The sequence below is a fragment of the Falco punctatus genome (genome assembly GCF_963210335.1).
Source record: "Falco punctatus genome assembly, chromosome: 3".
In the NCBI taxonomy this organism is placed as follows: Eukaryota; Metazoa; Chordata; class Aves; order Falconiformes; family Falconidae; genus Falco; species Falco punctatus.
The window spans coordinates 105292105-105311934 of NC_137582.1; the positions used below are offsets into that span (position 1 = coordinate 105292105).

At 42.5% G+C, this 19830-nt stretch overlaps 1 protein-coding gene across 12 annotated transcripts; it reads right to left on the reverse strand.

The window, feature by feature from the left end:
- Nucleotides 1-19756, reverse strand: PER3 (period circadian regulator 3). Of its 12 annotated transcripts, none has more exons than XM_080381827.1 (21): nt 19465-19756; nt 18289-18440; nt 17594-17709; nt 16532-16733; nt 15454-15502; nt 13559-13701; nt 13101-13179; nt 12265-12371; nt 11872-12028; nt 10802-10907; nt 10275-10400; nt 9393-9519; nt 8189-8333; nt 7426-7553; nt 6769-6954; nt 5944-6192; nt 4697-5418; nt 3429-3606; nt 2671-2848; nt 1893-2043; nt 1-916 (listed from the first exon to the last, which is right to left on the reverse strand). In XM_080381827.1, the coding sequence occupies exons 1-21, from the start codon at nt 19620-19622 to the stop codon at nt 836-838; spliced, it is 3540 nt and encodes a 1179-aa protein (XP_080237953.1). In that variant the 5' UTR covers nt 19623-19756; the 3' UTR covers nt 1-835. The 12 variants fall into 12 exon arrangements, 8 of the variants coding, with proteins under 8 accessions (XP_080237953.1, XP_080237952.1, XP_080237949.1 ...); XM_080381826.1 differs by having other exon boundaries at nt 2671-2845; nt 5944-6195; XM_080381823.1 differs by having other exon boundaries at nt 5944-6195.
- Between the last annotated feature and the right edge of the window lie 74 nt (nt 19757-19830).

Here is a 19830-nt window from a genome sequence, read left to right on the forward strand (position 1 = left end):
TTCTGGTTTGGTTGTTTTTTTTTTTTCTTGATTGCTATTTATAATTTGATCTCTAGTAGGTTTGCAAACCAGTTACCCTGAACTAATTTTAAACACCTCTCTTGAGAGACACAGCTTTAAAAGCAAAAGCTATAAAACAACTTGGTTCCAAAACACTCATCATGAAAAGCATAGGGAATAGCTTTGGTTCTTTTCACTGCAGTTTATTTTGTTGATGGGCACAAGCTGGCGAAAGGCATTTTGATGCAGAATAACTTGCCCAGTTTTCAACTGCTCATTAAAAAGCCTATTGGATTCTCGAACCAGCTACAGTGATTTTAGAGCCTCTGAGTATTAGGATCTTCAGTTTAGACCTTTAAACACCAAACAAACAAAAGTGAACAGCACCCTGCTGGCAGCTTGGTTTCAATGCTGGTTTCAACACATCTGCCTTACTTGGAGAGTAACCGCTCTGATCTGGTAGGTTCATCGCTGTAGGTTCTTAACCACTGCATCTTTTCAGACTCTCACTTGCAGAGTTCAAACAAACAAAACCTAACCCCAAAACACCTCTGTATTTTGCTCGTCACTGAGCAATCAAAAGTCAGAAACATAACCCATTCTGCGCCAAGTCTGTGAGGTCAGGCAGGGAAACAGCCCCCGAGTGAAGGACTGTCTTCAAAGTCATGCCAGGAGCAGAGGGGTAATGGAGGAAGATTCAGTTTCACATGGGAAGAGATAGCCAGATAGATTCACCGCCAGCATGTAGCGAAGCCAGAGGAAAAGAGAACGGGAATTACACCAAGCAGTTTTACTGACACAAGTGCCAATGTCTTCAGTGTTGCAGGAGTGAAGGTCATTTTCCCTTGTTTTCCATACTGTCATCAGCCATTGCAGCCTCACAACTTGCTTCCCTGACGTCACATGTAACACAGCCCTTTAAAAAGGAACAAGAATGTAGTAATTTAAACTCTCCTTTTTATGAGTGTATTTCAAGAAATCAGATCCTGATAGCATGATATGTTCTGGTATTGTTCTAGGGCCAAGGACATGGATTTCTCAGTTTTTCTGCTCCAAGAACAAACAACACAGCTCAGACACCCCACTCCGCCTAGCACACAGAGCATGCAGTCCTGTAACAGACATTAGATTTTTCTGCTGTGTGAGTACATGAATGCAGCCCGCTCTGCCTTGACATTTTCTACACAACTCATCACTGGAGCTTTAGAGCTTTAACTGCAGGACTAGTTCTGCCTTGGTCTTTTCTTCTCCATAGCACCTGTGAGCAGTTTAAACTGATTAGCATGTTCTCTAATGGGTAGTGATATAAATCAGGAGTTTATCAGAGTGCCCAAGAGTTATACCAGATAATCAGGTATAAGATATCAAAATCCTTAAAGAATGAATCTGCCTACAAAAAGGCAGCTATTTTTGTGTTTCTTACTATATGGCTGAAGCTCCTCTGTGATTATGAGCATTTTTCAGCTTACTGAACACATCTGCTCTAATCTTCACTAACGTCCCAGTGCTACACGCTATTCAATCATAGCAACAACCAAGTCTGTAAGAAAAAGAGCAAAAGACCTAAGCAGAATAGAAAAAACATCACGAGATACAGTCTCCGATGTGAGAGCACGATACTATTCCCACTCAGCCAAAAGTGTGACTGACAAAACTTTGCTACAGGTGGTTCCTACATGTAGTTTGCATATCTTGCAAAAAATCCAATGGAAGGACCCGCTTTCTGGCATTCCTCATCTAGCTAACGTACTCGAGCTCATTTCCTTCTTATATTTACAAGTAATAACGATCAGCAGCCCCAGCACTACGAGACCTGGCATCAGCCAGACCTGGCACTGCCTCTGACTAGCCAAGGCATGAATAAAGGGTCGATCCCTTTCACAGCTCCTTACTTGGGTGCTGATTTGCAGAGGGACAGTCTGGGTCCGGATCCACGTATGCACCTCGGCGAGCTCCTTCTTTTGCCCGTCTGTAAACCACGGCTGCTGCTTTTGCATGACTGTCAGCTTCTCCAGATCCTCCTTTAAAACTTCCTCTTTGATTCTGCAGGTAACAGACACCTGTGAATACAGCTGGACTAAATGAAGCAAGGCAGGCACTGATTATGATTGTGTTGTAAGAGCCTCTTTGCCAGACTCTACGGCTGAGTCTACAGACAGCATCAGCCATTGGAAAGGAACTACATTTTGTTATCCCTTTTTTGCTTTGTAAGGCTTCTTTTGACACTGGTCTGTCAGGGGTTTTTTCTTGGTTTTGTTGGGGTTTTTTTGGGTGTTTGGTGTGGGGTTTTTTGTTTTGTGAGCTTTGGGGCTTTTTTAGGGTTTTTTTCTTAATGTGGAATCTCATTATGAATTATGCATAAGCTAATTGCAAGCAACTCGCAAATAACACAAGTATTTTTACCCCTTTATGCATTCACATTACAGGACAATAATCAATCCCCTTAACACTTCAGCAAAAAGTTTACATGTTACTGTATTTTAACTGATGAGGGAAATAGGGAAAAACCAAGACAAAAGGAAATAACCAGGGCTTCAAATGCACAAACAGTAAATTAATACACCTTCTTGGAGTTCCATTGGTATGTACACTGTTCCCGCTCTCATTTTAGTTCTACAGTTCTATGCACAATTCCAAACTACATGTCAGAAATGGTTGATGTTTTCCAACCTGTTTGGCATTTGGTAAGTCATTAGAACTTGTTCAGATGTGTGATCCATCATCACGCAGGCTGACTCATGTTTGGATTTATGAGCTGTCGCTTTTTCTTCTGCTTCCCAATTCTTCTGTCTGGAAGCTTCAGAAGAATCGTTACTGGCAAAATACTTGCTGCTTTTCCCACTACCTGCTGAGAATTACCACGAAAAAAAATGAATGCAGATGCCTGAAAAATCCTAGTAATTCAGTACAAAAAGTAAAAGACCATCAGCGTAGTCTTGTGAGCTAGTTCTGTGATACGAACACAGGTACTCCCAGGTGATTGCTCTAGCAAGCAATTACTACCTATTGAGAATTCAGACATAAAGTGCATTCTATTAAGTTACTCAAGATCTCCAAAGCTCTATTCACTCTTCTCAAAGTTAATTGGCTCAACTTCTCTACTTGTATTTCAAGAGGCCCTGGCCTAGGCAGATCTAGCTTTATCCAAATGAGATGTAAGCCAGTATCTAACGCAGAGTAAAGTAATAATGAGCAAAACAGATGAGTGACTGACAGGTTAAAGGAATAGCTTCTTAGATTCCCACTTCCAGCTACAGTGACCAAAACAAACTTGGCTTCAAACACTGTACACTGGTGAAAGGCAAGGTCTACAGGTCCTCTTATTGGGATTTCCTATTCCCATTATGGTATTTTGTTAAGAATTACCAACACGTTAGCAAGTAACCCAGCACCAAAGCACCCAACATCCAAATGTTCAACTCCCCTACCTGTGCCACAACCAGAAGTCTCGTTGGAGCTAGAGCCTACAGAACCAGATAAAGCTAATCCACTGCCTGATGCTGCTGAACCTGCACCTGAGTGGGAGTCCTCATACAGCGAGCGCTCAGTAAATTCACTAGAGGTGCAATGGCTAGCGCTGTTACCACTACCTTCTGGATCATTGTCCTGGAGACAAAAAATCAAAACACATGCATCCACGAAGTTATATTTAAGTTTGAAACAGGAAGTTCATGCATTTATTGCATTTGTCACATGTTGACTAAGTTCTTGTATCAAAGCAATAGGTTTGGAGTTTCTAGCTCTGAAAATGAATGGTGGCCTAGAACTCAGAATTAATGGGAGAAATCAACAAACATCTGGACTCTAGGTTACTGCTGCAGATCCTTCCCCACTGGGTCAAGACATTGTACCACTGTATTAAGTTAATATTTTTGGCTGACAAGAGAGCAGGAGTCAGTTACCTTCACGTCCAGTTAAGAGGGCATGAAGCAGCCACACACATCAAGCAAGGTGCGCTACAGGGAAAATGAGAGAGTCTTCCCCTGGTTTGCTACGCGAAGCTGACCGCTTCAGCGGCTGCGGGTACACCAACTCCCCTTTCAGGACCCTACCCTGCAGTTTCAGCTGATCCAGCCTTTCCAGCCCAATCTGGATTCAGGAGCCAACATTTTTTTCCTTGCCTGCAGAGCTCAGATTCCTGCCTCTGCGTTTACCGCGGAAGTTGGAGAGGCCTTTTCTATGCCCGTGTATGGAAACCGACCCACACGGATCCCTGTTCTTCGTTCATTAGCTGCATCCCTGGGAGACAGAGGGAGTAATTAGAAGCGGACCTTCCCTTTGTTTTGGTTCTCCACAGACTGTGGGACTGACTGAACAAGGGTGCGAATTGCGCAGTGCTAACCGATTTCCACATGCATAAAAGCCCCAAACCCAATATTCCAGCTGACAATTTAATCAAAAAGGCTGCTGCTAAAACACCGAGCAAAAGTGGCTTGTGGCAGCCTGGACCAGAATATCCCACATTACTGTCATTTGCCAGGTGCCAACTCTGTACTGTTACAAGTTCCCACAGGCACAAGTATAACCAGCTTTCTCTGCCTCCTGTGCTATTTCTGTCCTGCAGTCTACACAGCACTGGAAAAAGCAGCTAACAAAATCTGGTGACCCTGAAACACAGATCACGTAACTGGTTTTGGTGACTAAACACCATGAAAGTCGGAGTTTCTCCTCTACGTTAAAAATTTGCGTTACTTACACATTTAGCTTCTGCGTGTGCTTTACCATCGGTACTGATGGAAAGCTCCATAGGTTTTGGCAGCTCTTCTTGAAGCAAATTCAGCTGAAGCGGGGAGCTGCTCCGTGAGCTACTCAGCAGTAGGGCCGGGTTGTGCTGGCCCTCTTGCTGGTCCTCCATGGACGTGGCAGAAGAGGTTGGAAAGGGCTGATCCACAGAGCGCGGGACTGTTGGTGCCAGAGGTGGTGGGGCTGGACACAGCACGGTGCACGGGTATGAAGCTGGGGGATAAACGTACTGAGGGCTAGGAAGAAAGACATACTGAGGCATCTGAGCACACGTGGGGAAACTCTGAAAAAACACAGCCGTAAACATGCCTACGTTTGGGGGACAAAGTGCTGGTGCTTCACAGTATAGTTGCGGTGACGGTGTGGACTCAGGTTTTAACGAGCGGAGGCCAAGGTCCTCTTCTATGGGAGAGGCTGGAAAACCACATAGGGGATCTGAATAGACTTGAAATCCCGTAGGAGGAATGACATTCATACTGGAGGAGCTCAGATAGGACACTTCTGAGGGAGAGAATGACTGTTTCTGAACTGTTCTCTTCCCACATGGAAGACTATTTCTATTTTTATTAGAAAAGTGGCAATCTGAGGGCTGTCTATGAGGTTTCTGGCGCTTGAATTTTCCGTGTTTGCCTTTTTTACAGCTGGCTGGGCTCATCTGCTTTGAAGGGGAATCTCCTAAGGAGAAAGAGAAGAAGACACGTTCACTGAAATGACTGACTGGGGGGTGGGGAGTAGGGGGGGAGCGGGAAAGAAAAAAAAAAACAACCATCCAGGTATCTGAGTGTGCCTTATTCGGACAGCTGAATTTTCTCTGGGTAATTCTTCCATACACTACAGTGATGGATTTGCTGACATCTACAATGTTCTCCTTCATGTCATCAATTTTTGTATCAATCATTTTGGCCTATCCCAATCAGATCTTTTCCATTCCTTCAAGGGGAGGCAATAAGCTACTCGGGATTTGCAGGATTTATTGCAATAATTATCTGCTTTGTAAAAAGTCTAAGATAATAACATCCAACGTGGAGCAGATCTCTGTGGACAATGCTGTTGTCAGGCCTTGTCAGTTCAAAGGAATTATTCTGTTTGCAGCCCTAGTAAGACGCTTGCTAAATCATACGAAGGAGAACCAGACTCCACTGCTAGGGTGCTCTTTGTAAATCATCTGCAAAGTCTTTATTTCTCAAAGCTAGTGCCTACCTCGGCCACAGGAACGTCTGTTGTTACTTTTGCTCCCCTGTTGAAGGTAAGTCCTAAACGGAGACAGCAAGATCCTCTGTCGGAACTTGTCCACGTAGTTCTGCTCCTCCTTTTGGGTGTGGGCTGACAGCGTCTCTTTTGTCAGCCCAACTGGCTTTAAGTCCTCAGGCACCACAGTGAGACTCTGAGCGTTCACAGGAGGCAGCTCAATGTGTTCACTTCCAACAGTAGTATCCTCCACTGTGGTCACTTCTTTGAAGAGGGAAGAAAAGAAATCACTCTTTGCTTCCTGTGTAACCCTCTGGGTGTTGACACCAGAAGGCCAGAGCAATCTCATCTGAGCTACAGGCTGCAGAGGTGGGGACAGAAAACACCTTTACATTCAAACACAGTTACACTAACATCGACTGACCAGATTTCTTTGCGTGATCTGGAAAACTTCAAATTCACAAAGTTACAGACGCACTTCTTTCTTCATATTTTCTTAGTACAATACCAGTTAAATACTAATTTTTACACTTCTTTCTGCATTAAAATTAAGTAACACTGGCCCATTAGCCATTTTCATTTTAATCCTCAATGGCCAAAAGTATATTGTTGTGTCTGAGAGGGACTCTGTCAAAACTAGGTTTTATTACAATACTGTAAACATTTCCAGGCTCAAGTTTTCTCCACAGTGTCCCTAGAAGAACCTTAATTATATTTCAGAGTTCACATTCATGAGAACAAATCTCAAATGCACAAAACTTTCTCACGGTGTACTTCAGTCTGGAAACACTGTGTTAACTTAAAAATCAGCGAGTCTTTTGCAAGCGCGTACAGTACCTGATTCAGGGTGTGGGACATGCACTATAGTGCTGCTGTAACTGCACTGGCTGGTGACAGACACCACACTGGGAGCCTTGTTGGACAGGGTCAGGTCTGCCAGTGGAGACCCCACCGTGCCTGCAGCTGTCTGGTCCTTCAGCGTCTCTTCCCGATCAGCAGGTATCGGAGTTTGGGAATTAGCTGCTGAAAGCATAGCAGTGTCTATTGGTAACTGACAAAGCTTCTACGTGGAATTTCATTCCAAGCACTATGCTCCCAATTTATCAAGTCTGACTGGTTCAGAAACGATCATTAACCATGCAGACGATTAAATAAGACAGTCTTATATACAAATAAACGTAACATTCATATGCCAGTGCAATGTCAGCACATACTAAAAATGGCATAAAATATGCGAGCAACGGGAGGTTCATTTAGCAACAACAAACAATTCTTTCAATGCATTTTAAGTTCAAAGACTTAATATTGTAGCTCATGCTTCACTGTGAGATCTAGACAAGGTAGGCGGATATTTACCACATAACCACAATATCTGTGCTGTTAGCATGACAGCAATTTAAAAAAGTAGACTTAAACTCTGGAATGTGCAACAGTGGCAGGTAAAAAATAGATCAGTTGCGGTTCTATTATGCTTGTCAGTAGACTGTGTGTTACCTTCCAACGCCTCCACTTCCTGCTGACTTTGCTGGACTTGCTTGTCATCTTCTGAAGATGATGATGATGTATTTGCAGAAGATTTACATTTCCTTTTCAATGCTGGAATACTACAGCTCTCTAGATATCTGAAATAAAAGCGTATCACAGGAAGCTCTCCCTACTTTGTGGGTTTTCTCCATTTGGAGAGACAAACATTTGAACAATCCAATCTGGAGATACAGGGGTTCTTAACTAGTATTTTAAATTCACTGGAGGAAGCTCTGAAAACGTATCTGATTTCCAAAGAGTATTTTAAATAAAATCTATCAACTATGCTTCAAAAAAAAAAAAAAGAAAGAAGAAAAAAAGAAAAAAAATACAATGTTATCCACTGGGTTAAAAAATACTGACATACTATAAATTGTATCAAATTTCTGGTTTACATGGATGTTCTCAAAGCATATATTGAGAAGACATCAACATATTACGCCCATCAAAATTCTCTTAAACTCCTACTGCACCAATGGTGAAACCAGCAGTACCCAAACATCAACAGCAGCAAACAGAATCTTAGGCCCTAAATTCTTCATTACTGCGTAAGGCAGATTGACTGAACACAGGGATGGATTGCCTAGAGAGGCACTAAAATTTACAAACAACCCCAAATTTAGCTCACAACTCAAACCTCAGACAGTTTAGACCAATGCAAATTGCTTGGGTATTTACCTTCCACCGATTAATCTTAAACTTCTACTACTAAAACCACCTCATAGTTTATTACCTGATGATACTATCAACACAATTGATCTGCTGATAGGAAGGAACACGCGGAGTCTTCTTTGAATCATCATAAAATGCATCGCCTGTTTCTTCTGTGCTATCACTTCTCAACGTCTGAAGAAAACAGGAAGCAGTGTGCCTTTTCCCTGGAGAAGAAGAAATCCTCTGACTCCTCTCAAAGGCATCTAAACACCACCCCCACCGAGACACACACACACGTATCTATACTGGGATACATATATATATTATACAGGGATATATAGCCTATGACAGCACTGCTCTCACTACAAAGTTCTGCATTTTCATCTCGATTCACATGTTTCAAGGCAGGGGATGGAGAATGGGAAAGAATGCGTCAAAAGACAGAAACCCCACACAGCACCTTAGACATCCAACTCAGAACAACTAGTAAACACAAGAAAAACAGCATACAAAAAAATTTATTGTATTTAAATTGTAAACAAAGCTGCACCTAGTATTACTTTTATCTCAATTTATACATCAGAGAATCCAGTCCATTAACAGTGATTTACAGCTTTTTATAGCACAGATACACTGGTCTGAGTGGTATCAACATTCCCAGAGCAGTCCTCTTACCAGCAAGGCGAGGACTTACTAACTTTCATAGAGAGTATCACAGGGCAAGATGTTTTAATACAGACTTCTGTGACACTGAGCAAGCATCCACGTTTCTCCATATATTTGTGCTAGGTACTAACTGCAAATAATGTGTATTAGCATAACGTTAAGCACTCATTAACTAAACCACTGCTTCAGTGGGAAGTGGGGCAGTGTTTTCAAACTGATGGATTGTTTCTGAGAGTCCACATGAAGTAACTAAGGTAACCTTCCATAGTGGACTTCTACTTGCTACAAGCAAGTCTGCATTTTCACTAGAAAAAGTTAAAATTAAAAAAAAAAAGTCTATTAACCTAGAAGAGACAGATACATTCCTCCAGATCTCAGGCACAGTTAAACTGTCATTGCAACTGCTGAGGGTTTTTTTCAGGGTGGCTTTTGGGTTTTTTGTTTGTTTGGGTTTTGATTTTCTTTTTAAAACCCAAGCAAACAAAAACATTTCCCACATTTAAGCCATGCTAAAATGCTATCTTAAGTTCTTCAGCATAACACCAGCTAGCTAAACTCACAGCTATAGAACTACAGGAGTTTGTGTTACCTTTATGATCATAATTACATGAACTTACCTCCTAGCATTTCTGAGCTCACAGCCTGTTCATTTCCATTCTGTTGCTTGCTCCTTGATGCAATATACAGCTGCTGTCCCAGATTCTTTATTCGGTTGACATCCACACAAACTTGTTGCAATGTCATCTTGAGATACGTGAAAATGTGAAGTCAGAATAAAATGAATAAAAAGAGGCCACAGGAGACCATTAAGATGGGCCTGCATTCTTGTATTCTCCAGACTGAAAGGGAGTAGACTGTCAGCCTAAGCCTGATATCTATTGGTATTCGTAAATTTAATGAATCTACTTATCAAGGTTAATTTAATTAAATTAACTATGATAAAGCTCAAACAGCCTCAGCACTGGTATGTTTTAATACTGATGCAAGCCTTGAGAGTGGGAATAAACCGACGACTTACCCAAGAGCCTCACAAGGAAATTGGGTAATTGCAATGCTTGTTTTAGGACAGCACTGTGTTCACTCTCTTCTACAGCAGCCTACACTGTACCTCTAGTGCCCTTTTTAAAAGAAAACAGAAAATCCCAAGCAAACAGAACCCCTCCATATGCACCGATCCTCTTTCTGATTGCATGGTTCTTCCACTTTTTTCTCCCAGTCCACTGGTTTTTTGAGCAGGCTGGTCTTAAGCAAGCCTTCAATTTACTTTCGTGAACTACCGTAGTAGTTATCCGCTCATTTTAGTCAGCAAAATTAAGTGCAAAACACAAAAGCCAGCATTCTGTAACTGACCAATTTAAATATGTTTAGCTTGAACATAGCTGTATCTTCTCCCATCAGTAAAATTCATGATGAATAATACGTATGTACACAGTAAAAATTTTCATTTTTAAAACTATATTTTTACTACTCTGCAGGCAGTGACACATTTATACACCTACTGGTTCTTGTGTTTCATCTGCACAATTCCCATTGGAGTCACTTGAAGATGCGATGCTGATATAGTGCTCATAAGAGCCATTGCTTCCAAGGCTTCCGTAACCACTGGAAACATTGCTGTGAACTGGCTGTATGAGGGGGGGGGGGAAAAAGTAATTAAAAAAATCATCCTCTTGGAAAACAAAATATTTGCAACACAGGACTTCAAGTAAACAAAGAATATTAAGCAAAAAGTCAGTATCGCTCTGCGCTCTACCACTTGCTTGGGAAAAATTCTCTACCGTGCTTAAAGCTGTTTCAGGATGCAGATACAAAGATTTGGCAAATATGTCAAACAAAATATTTTTTTCAGGTGGGCTACCCAGAGCAACATTTTTAATGGCGTTGCACAAGCCTGTCTCCATTTAGAACTTCCCTTTCAGACTTTTTAAAAGATCATCCCCAAAGCTGTCTGCTAAACAGACCCAAGTTTCTTTAGCCCCTCCTTAGAAGGCCAGCCAGGGTTTCCACATTCTTTCATCTTCTTTACCTGCAGAAGCAGCTTGTAAATTTGTCCTTGCAATTCTCTTATCTCTTTCTCAACGCTGCTCATTTCTTTACTTCTTGCAGCAAAGACATCTTCATTCAGAGGGCTTCTGGAGAGAGCCAACAAAATTTCACTATTAATTTTAATTTGATGAAGAAAAGGTAGCTATAAACAGAATTAGAAAAGATTATTACAATTTTTTTATTATCTTTATTTTATTCTGACTGCTTTGCTGAATCAACACAAAGGGCTGTCATCTGTTCCATGGCAGCTCTGCTGGGGTAGCGGTGAGAGCAGCGCTCCACGTGAAGCCCCAGGGAAGTGGGTACACCAGCACAGAGACACAAGTTAGTGCTGACAAACATCTACCCCTTCATCCAGAGTCTGAATTCACACCCCATAAAAACCCACATAAAAGATCACTTTGAAAAGACAAAAGGCCATCCCCAAAAGCCATTTTCTAGAAAAGAAACCAGGAAAGAGGAAGGCAGTCGTATTTCCAAATCTCTGATTTGAGAACTGAGGAGAAACATCTGAACAATTACCTTGGACATTCAATACTAATTGCATTTTTAAAAGAGGTTTCCTTGGTAAATATTTAGATTCTGTATCAAGTGAACATTTCAGAAGAAAACAAGCCAGAAGGTGATCTTGATTACATGTCTGTCTATTAGTGGGCTATATTTTTTTGGTGAGCTAATTATGAATGAATGCCAATTAATTATTTGTTAAAGTGATCTACTTTTTACTTTGCTTTTTAGCTTTTACTTGGCTTGTCTGAAACTGACATTTTGTTTTAGACATGTCTATTGTCACGGTATTTGAGCATCAACCATGTGCAAAAACATACTAAAAAAAGTTGGCTTTGCCTTTTGCCTCAAAGTAACCAACTTATTTTTATACTTAATAAACAAGACTAACGCTGTTCTGAAGGAAGGGGCTGCAAGACAGATGCTAGGTAGTTATCACAGACTGCAGGAGCGACATGTCTCTAGTTCAGTACTAATACAGTTTTGTTTTGCAGAATATTCAATGAAAAGCACTTTAATAAATCAATTCTACAACTGACTTACGTCCGGACTTTGTGTCGGCCAATGATGAACGCTACTTTCCTGCTCCAAGGATTCACAAAACTGGACCAGCTGGTATCCAGTATGACATAATCACCATTTTGAGTACAAAATCTAATCGGTAAATGTTCAAAAGGGGGTTGGCCAGCAAATTTCAGGACTGAAAAAAAAACAAACAATCAAGAAACAAGGTTCAGTTTACATGATGACACAATAGTGCAAGCACTAACAACTGGGGTCCTTTAAAATGTTGGGTCTGAATTTGTTTCAGTCTGAAACTGGTTGCTTTAATTCATTAATTTCTGTCTAGACTGCAGATCTTCCATGTGTTAAGCAATATGATAACAATAGAATGTTAAAACCAGTAGAAATTCCTCTTACAACAACTGTACTTACTCTTCCGGTGAATAGCAATCATCAAAGGACGATCTTCTGGATGCAAATACATCAGTATGGATGTTCCAATTAAATCTTGAGGTAAGTAACCCAACAAAGGCACTGCTCTGAAACCCAAAAACATTATCACTGATTATAATATAGTTTTGAGTATTTATATCCTTAACCCTTTGCTTGTCAGCAAAGTCCCCGTGCACGATCTACAGGGGCATGAACTAAGGCTACAGAACATTTTCCAGCACATGTAATGATCCTCCAGTGCCATGCAGACACGTAAATACCAATGACAAACATTTCTGTGCCCAGACATCTAACAGATTTTCACATTTCCAGGCAGTTTTGTACCTGTCTACAGGTAAAGAAAAAGAAAAAAAAGAAAAAGGGATCTTGAAGAAGCAGGTCACAGGCAGAACGTCAGAAATCTGACATGGATGCTGCAAAGCACATTGTAAAAACACTCTTGTGGCTTTGAAGGAAATAGCTTTAATCTGGCCAAATTTATTTGACCCAGCTCAGTACAGCTGTATCTCTACACTCCGTGATCCTCAGAGCTTTGCATTATGTGGATTTTCCACTGCCTGTGTTATCACATTGCCCTGGATAACGAAAACCGACAGCAGTTCTGTTTAATTCACATTTGAAGTCAACAAAGGAGATTACATCTGTGGAGTTCTAGATGTTCCATGAGACGACTAACCCCAAACTACTTTGTTGTTTAATTAACTACTGCCAGCTGCAGAGTTCACCTGCTTTACTTGGGTCTCCAGCTGCATCACCGAAGGATTTTTTGCTACCTCTCCATACACACCTCACAGGTCATATGATACAAATCTCACCTGTCATCTATATCAAGAAAAACACATCCAGGGGTGTGAGTGGTGGTGAAGATTCTTTTATCCATAGGAATTCGAGGAGCTAATAGAAAAAGAAATATTTACTGAAACAAAATAAGCACCAAGACAGAAAACCTAACCGTTAACTTTTGCTCATGATAAAGAGGTTTTTGCCTCCTGAACTTTGTAATTATTCACTGCTTTCTGACCAGTAACCTAAAGAAACGTTACGAATTTTTAAGTGCTACAGACTTCTCTCAAAAAGAAAAAATAGTGAAGAGGGGTCTGGCAAAGAAGGCACAGATGCTCTGGATTCACATGCATACACACACACACACACACACAAACTGGAAGTTACACGGGTGAGACTAACCAAGCACTGTTCTAAACCAAGGAAGCAGACTTTCGTATACTGCATTTTCCTACCAGCTTGTTTTTTTCACTGGAGCCTCCCTACTTGCCTTCATATCCAGAGTGAATTTTCTCAGCCAAAGCTAAGCAACAGGATTCTGCATCCACGTGGACAGAAGTACACACGTGGACCAAGTACGGGGTGATCCGGAATGGGTAACAACGCATTTCTTGTTCTCGGTCTTTACCACCCCTGAGGAAAAGTAAAAGGGATTAACGCTCTGGTTTCAAGACTCAGATACTTTATGCCAGGGCTGAGAACTCTGCACAAAGAAGTTATGCTGAGCACACAGACCCAGACAATCAGAATCTCCCAAGGTCCTATGCACACTCCCTACGCGTAGGGATCCTACGCGATCCAAGGCCAACGCATTCAGCAATGCTGATCTCACTCCCCTTCAAACAAGTAGGTGTTCTGCCTCCAATACTTGCATCCAGAGGCTGTTCTAGAAATGCCAGTACTCTAACGGTTAAAGAAGACCTTCTAATTCTCAGTCCAATTGTATTCACAAGAACCACTCATTTGGTCTTGGGCTCTGCTTCAAGTGACACAGTTCTTTCTGTCTCTTGCTTATTCTGTACCATTTTTAGGAAACATCACCCACGCCCCCCCCCAAATAAAACCTGTCTCTCTCAAGTTTTGTTTTGCTCAACTATGTAAGTAAAAGTCCTCCAGCCTCGGTTCACAAATAGTTGTTGTTCTTGGACTGTCCTCCTCCCGTGAGAATTTGTCTTCCTAGAACATGTGTGAGCAGGAGCAGCACACAACATTCTAGCAACGATCCTAACCACGGCTTCGCGACAACTGCGTTAGTGACTGCCTGGTCCTATTGCAAGTGCTTTCTCACCTGTTGTAACTGTAGTATCTTACCTGGCTCTGACTGAAAGGATTGAGATGAATTTTTGGACATGATCCCTTACACTAGAAGTTACTTTCTTACTCCACACTAAGTTTTGTAAAATGTTTCTAGGGAGAAATTACTGTCATGAAAACTACTACTGAGAGCTCCCCCTTTTGGAAAAAAGATACAAATAGAAACTGGGTACAGCAGCAGTTTAACCCACAAAAAAAACACTTTCATACTTCAGCCTAGTGTGTGCTTGTGAAAAAAAATAATTTTACTCGTGAAGCCCACATAACCAAAAGCACCCGTTATACAAAGGAAGGAGAGATGCGGTATGAAAATCTGAAGAAAAACGATTGCAAAATGTTTATGTATGCTACCAACAGTTTCCCCAACTTAAAACTGGTTGGTCCTGCTATAATTATTCCAAGCGCCCTTACATGGTTCAAGAAACAAAGGTGACTTTAATGCTCGGGTTTTTGAAAGGCAGATGAATGACTCGGCGATCGACTGAAAGATGGAACAAGTATTAGGTCCGCTCAGAAGCAGACAGTTCTTACCAAAATCAAGAGACCACCCAGGTCTGTAACAGAGCTGCACTGAAGATTACAGGCCAATGTCAATTTTTTAAGATTTCTTTTAGCACTGAGATTAGCCAGAAACTGTATCCATAGTGACAGCAAGTAGTATCTCATGATTCAGGTCTCACACTCAGGTGACTGAGTATCTGTTATCACCTCTGTCACAAGCTCTCGAGCAAACTTAGGCAAAACACCCTCTGCCTCCACCCCCAAAGTGTAAAAGAGGGAATAGCAATTCTTCACAAGATCATTCTTCTGCACAACAGCACTGAAGGAAACCGGCACATCCAAAAGAAACGTGTACAGTTTTCCTTCTATGCCCATAAAAGTTTAAGCATCACTATGGGAAAGACATTCAAAATGTCCTGCTGGATGCCAATATTAAAGACAATAAGTCAGTTTTGTAATAGAGTTCCATGAGCTCGTGCTGGTCACTTGTAACAACAGAACACTATTTCTGCTCCATACCGTACCCTTTGCCCAGCCTTCACCAATATAAAACCATAACAATGTACTTGCCTGATCCTGCAGAAAAAGGATTTCACCTGGGCATACTCATACAGAGAAGCTAACAAGAAGAACACATTGAAAGTATCAGTTATTATCTATAAAAAGCTCACACCTAACAGAACTATTTTAAATTCTGCAGTCTCCAGACTTTCTGAGCAAGACCAAAGTCCCACAACCTGCTCTTTATCAGCTACCGAATGAGCTGTTCAACAGTCTTCTCCCACCTCAAATGCTATCTCAGCTCTCCAGCCCACTCACTCTTGGAGAAATGGCTGACCTGGAACTAAATTCAGAGGAAACACATATCATCCAAAAAACTCCTTTCCCCAGTGCACCACTATGGAAAGGAAGGGCAAAAAATTCCTGGTTTTGAGAGCCATGTACCAAAACAGAAAGAGTTATGGGGAGAGGAAAATTCAGTAACAGTTCACAGCAATAAAAACCCAATTCCATAGGGGTGCCACTACTCTGCTGGGTAAGCACATGACTGGCTTCCCAGTTGTGGAAACCCTGGCACATTAGCAGCCTCGGATGTTTCATGTCCTTTGGCAGCAAGAATTTTGGACTTCCCATTTCTGACGCCAGAACAGCCCCACAGCTACATGGGCAAACAACATGGCCTTGGCATGCAAGCTACAGTTGAATTGCTCACAAATAACACAGGACTCAAAAGACACCATTTAGGCATGTCCAGCACTAAATAGCAAGTCAGCTTAAAACTTGGGTTCAGTGAGCTGTGTTCACAGCAAGCAGACCATAAAGACAAAGCACTGAAGCAATGGTAAGACATGGATTAAACAACTCTAAACTCACAATTAGAGACCTTTAGTTTCTTTTCAAATCAGCTGTATTTGGAATGAGTAAGATGGTACACAAAACAATGAAGTATTACTTACTCCAAGAGTTAAGCCTCTAGGAAGCTAGCCAGGACTAAGTGCATAGCTACTCGAGTTTTCTAAGTGGAAAGGGAACAAGTGTTGCCAATGTATGTTGCTGGCATAAGCATTTGCAACTAACAACTATTCTATCCTCATTCTGCAAAGACACAAAGACACATAAAGCATTTAAGAGCGTTGCCAAGTCCCACCTGTTTGACTATCCATGTTCCAAAGCGGCAGGTGGGACTGATCAGTGTGTGTGTAGAACACACTCACATCCCGAGGGACAAGCAGCTCTGCAAACCGGGAGGAGTCCAATACTTTCTTCTTACAGTTTAGAATGGATGCTGCCTGCTCAGAAATGTGCACTATGCGTCCAGAAAGCAAGGAAAACACAGCCACAAATGTGTCCTGGAAAACAGACAGTGTTAAAGGCAACCCTCCCCCAACACATAGTAGAAATATTGTAAGGATAAAAAACCAAACCCACCCTAAACCAACCAACCAAACCAAAACCCACCACAACCCAAGACAGAGGTTCAAAAACATGTTCTTAGCATCCAATTAAAGTTGTATGTGAGCTACTACAATCTCCAATGCTACAGTAGCTTACTCCTGATTCACAAATCCTAAGAAGACTGCAATATCAGAACTGAAACAGATTACAGCGATGCTTGCCATTGTCCAGAATGACTGGTTATCCCTCCGCACACTTCTTTGCAAATCTCACACAATTCCATGTACAAAAGTGTTTGGAGAACTTCTCAAGTATAAAGCATTTGCAATGTATCTGATACAGCATCTAACAGTACTGAATTGCAAGAAACACTCTTTTTTTGAAGCACAGCCAGAAAGCACGACACATACCGCAAATCAAGAGAAAAAAAGTTAAATCCAGGAGTACAAATAGAAACAAAGTCCTTCACAGCTATGGACTTGACCAACTTTGAAAACTTTCTGTTGTCTGTCTCAAGGGATTACTATGCTGTAAATGAATTCTCACACACGATTCTCAAAGAGATATGTATTGCTTCTGGGGTTGGGGTGGGAAAGAAAACCTGGTATTTTTTCACTTACTGCTGTTGGGTACCCTGAGTCAGCACAGAAAAGTAGTAGTCTTGATCTACCTTTAAAACCACAAAAGCCTGTTGGGCTAAAACTTAAAGGCTTTTCAATTTTACACATTCTGTTTCCTCAAAACGATGTAAGGAGACTAAATAGAGAGTGAAATAGCATGTGATGAACTCCTTGAGTGTCCCTGAATTCCTTACAGTGTTTTTTGGAGTGTGTTCAGACGCAACTGCCACCAACTCTTCTATGCTGTATGTCATCCCATCTGTCTGAAACACTCTTCGGTCATTCAGAGCCTGGAAAAAGTCATTGTTTGCTAATTGAAAAAAAAAAGAAAAACAAGAAAAGCAAAACAAACACAAGGAAGTCAGTAAGGAGACTATTTTTGAAGTATTTCTTACAGCCCTTGTACTTTTGTCATCTTTTTGGTGAAGTCCAAAGTGAGATGAGGAACGTCTGTGTAGTGACAAAGGAAAAGGGAATACCAATTGTACTATCGGAGCGACCTATTTATGTTAGAGAAAACAAGCATGAGGAAGTAGAAAGGACAGAACATGATGGCAAACGAACAATTTTAGCTACTTAGTTCTGTTGGAAAACAGAGACTATCCAATAATTTTTCAAAGTGTGACAGGAAGGCTGTTTTTTCAATATACACAGAGAGTTAAGAGTAGGCACCTATTAGCTGTAGGATTCTGAAGAAAAGAGAAGCAGCAGGTGGGCATTTCAATAGAAAAGATAACAGGATTATTTAAAAAAGAAAAACAACCTACAGTGCTTCAGAAAGTCAATTGTTTGCAGGTTAACTGGAATACTTTAATTTATTTTGATGTTATTTGTTGCCAGACCGAGCTGCTGTATAGCTTCTATGCTTCCAGATTTTTTCTACACGTACCTTGGACCTGTTGGACGCACTGCAAGGCATAGTTGAGAGCACTGATGGTACTGGGCTTGCTGGAACTCCTTTTCTCTTCAGGCAAACACCTTTTAATTTCTTGGATCATCATCATCAGATCTCTGTGAGACTGGCTCCAATTCAGCTGCTCACTGTTAAACACAGGTTAAACTTTACCGGAGACTTGTGGTACAGGAGCTTTTTTTTCTGTCAACTACTTACAATTATTCACTAAATTAACATTTTCTGGGCTCGGCTGTGGAGTCGCAGAATATCCAGAAATGTCCTAATGCTCATTCACTACATTTCCTGATGTATCTTTCTCACTTATTTCCTACTTAACCTTATGTCCTGTACTTTCCCCCTTTCCAACTCCGACATGTCACTGGATGGCAAAGTCACATCACAACCAATCTGCTCGCTAAGGTGCTGAGCAACTAAAAGCGAGCCGACATTTACTCTGGATTTTCTACGTCTCACCAGTATTAAAATCATGAACAGATGCTGATTGTTTCTGTGTGTAAGTCTTTCTAGCCTTGAGGTCTGCATTGAGGGAAATGTGAGGTCCTCAAAATACACCTGATGCCAAGATCTCATTCCTCATGTGACTCCAGAGTCTTCTCAACAGAAACCTCAGCCTCAGCAGCTGCAAGGTTACTGTCAGCTGCAAAATCTCCCTCTTCTTACTTTTGCTTATTTCACTGACTGAAAAACAAGCAGTCAAAATCCTCAAAATGCAGATTGATTCTAATCCTACAGATCGGATACAAACACCATGATTTTAAATAACTTTTGGCGATTTGGCATTTTTATTAGCAGCACACTTACTAAATAAATCACTAAGAAAGTTCAAGTGCAGCCTGTTAACTTTACATGCCAGTTCAACGCTGCATAAATTGTAGCTCCTGAACGGCTGGGATTTTCTTAATAATAACAGCACCTCACAATTTCTGAACTTTCAGGAAAACTACGAAGTCATTTCTGCTTTGCTACTGCTGGAGCCAGCCTTCAGCCGAGGCCGGCAGCGCGGGCGCGGCAGGGCCGGGGGCAGGAGGCCGGAGCCGGGCCGTTGGGCCGGGGCAGTCCCGCAGCACCGAGCCGCCCCCGAGCGCAGCCCCCGCCTCCCCCAGGCTCCGCGCAGCGACCGGGGCCGCGGCTGGACGCGCCGCCAGTTACCTGCGAGCTCCGCACCGCCTCGCCCAGCTCCCCGCCGAGCCGCCGCCCGGCCCCGCGGGCGATTCCCCGCCGGAGCTGGTCCCCGCGGCCGCCCGCCGCTCCCCCGGCCCCGCTGCCCCGCGCTCCCCGCTGCCGCCGCGGCGCCCGGCCGCGTCCATCGCCGCCCCGCGGAGCGTGGCGAGCCCGGGGCACGGGCCCCACCGACAGCGGCGCTGACACCGCCTCGGGGGAGGAGCGGCCCCCGCCGCCGAGCCCACCGCCCGCTCGGGGTGCCCCCCCGCCCCCCGCGCGGATGGCAGCGGCCGGGCCACCGCCTGCTCCCGCCTCCTGCCCCCCCCCCCCCTCCGGTTACGTAACGGCGGCCGC

What these genes read in the sequence shown, in the direction of transcription:
- PER3 (XM_080381823.1), bottom strand. Translation starts at nt 19,622, where the DNA reads ATGGACGCGGCCGGGCGCCGCGGCGGCAGCGGGGAGCGCGGGGCAGCG. An exon ending in GGAAGTGGAGGCGTTGGAAG is followed by an intron (nt 6,955 to 7,425) that starts GTAACACACAGT and finishes CTATGCTTTCAG; the next exon opens with CAGCTAATTCCCAAACTCCG. An exon ending in CAGACGTTCCTGTGGCCGAG is followed by an intron (nt 5,419 to 5,943) that starts GTAGGCACTAGC and finishes CTTTCTCCTTAG; the next exon opens with GAGATTCCCCTTCAAAGCAG.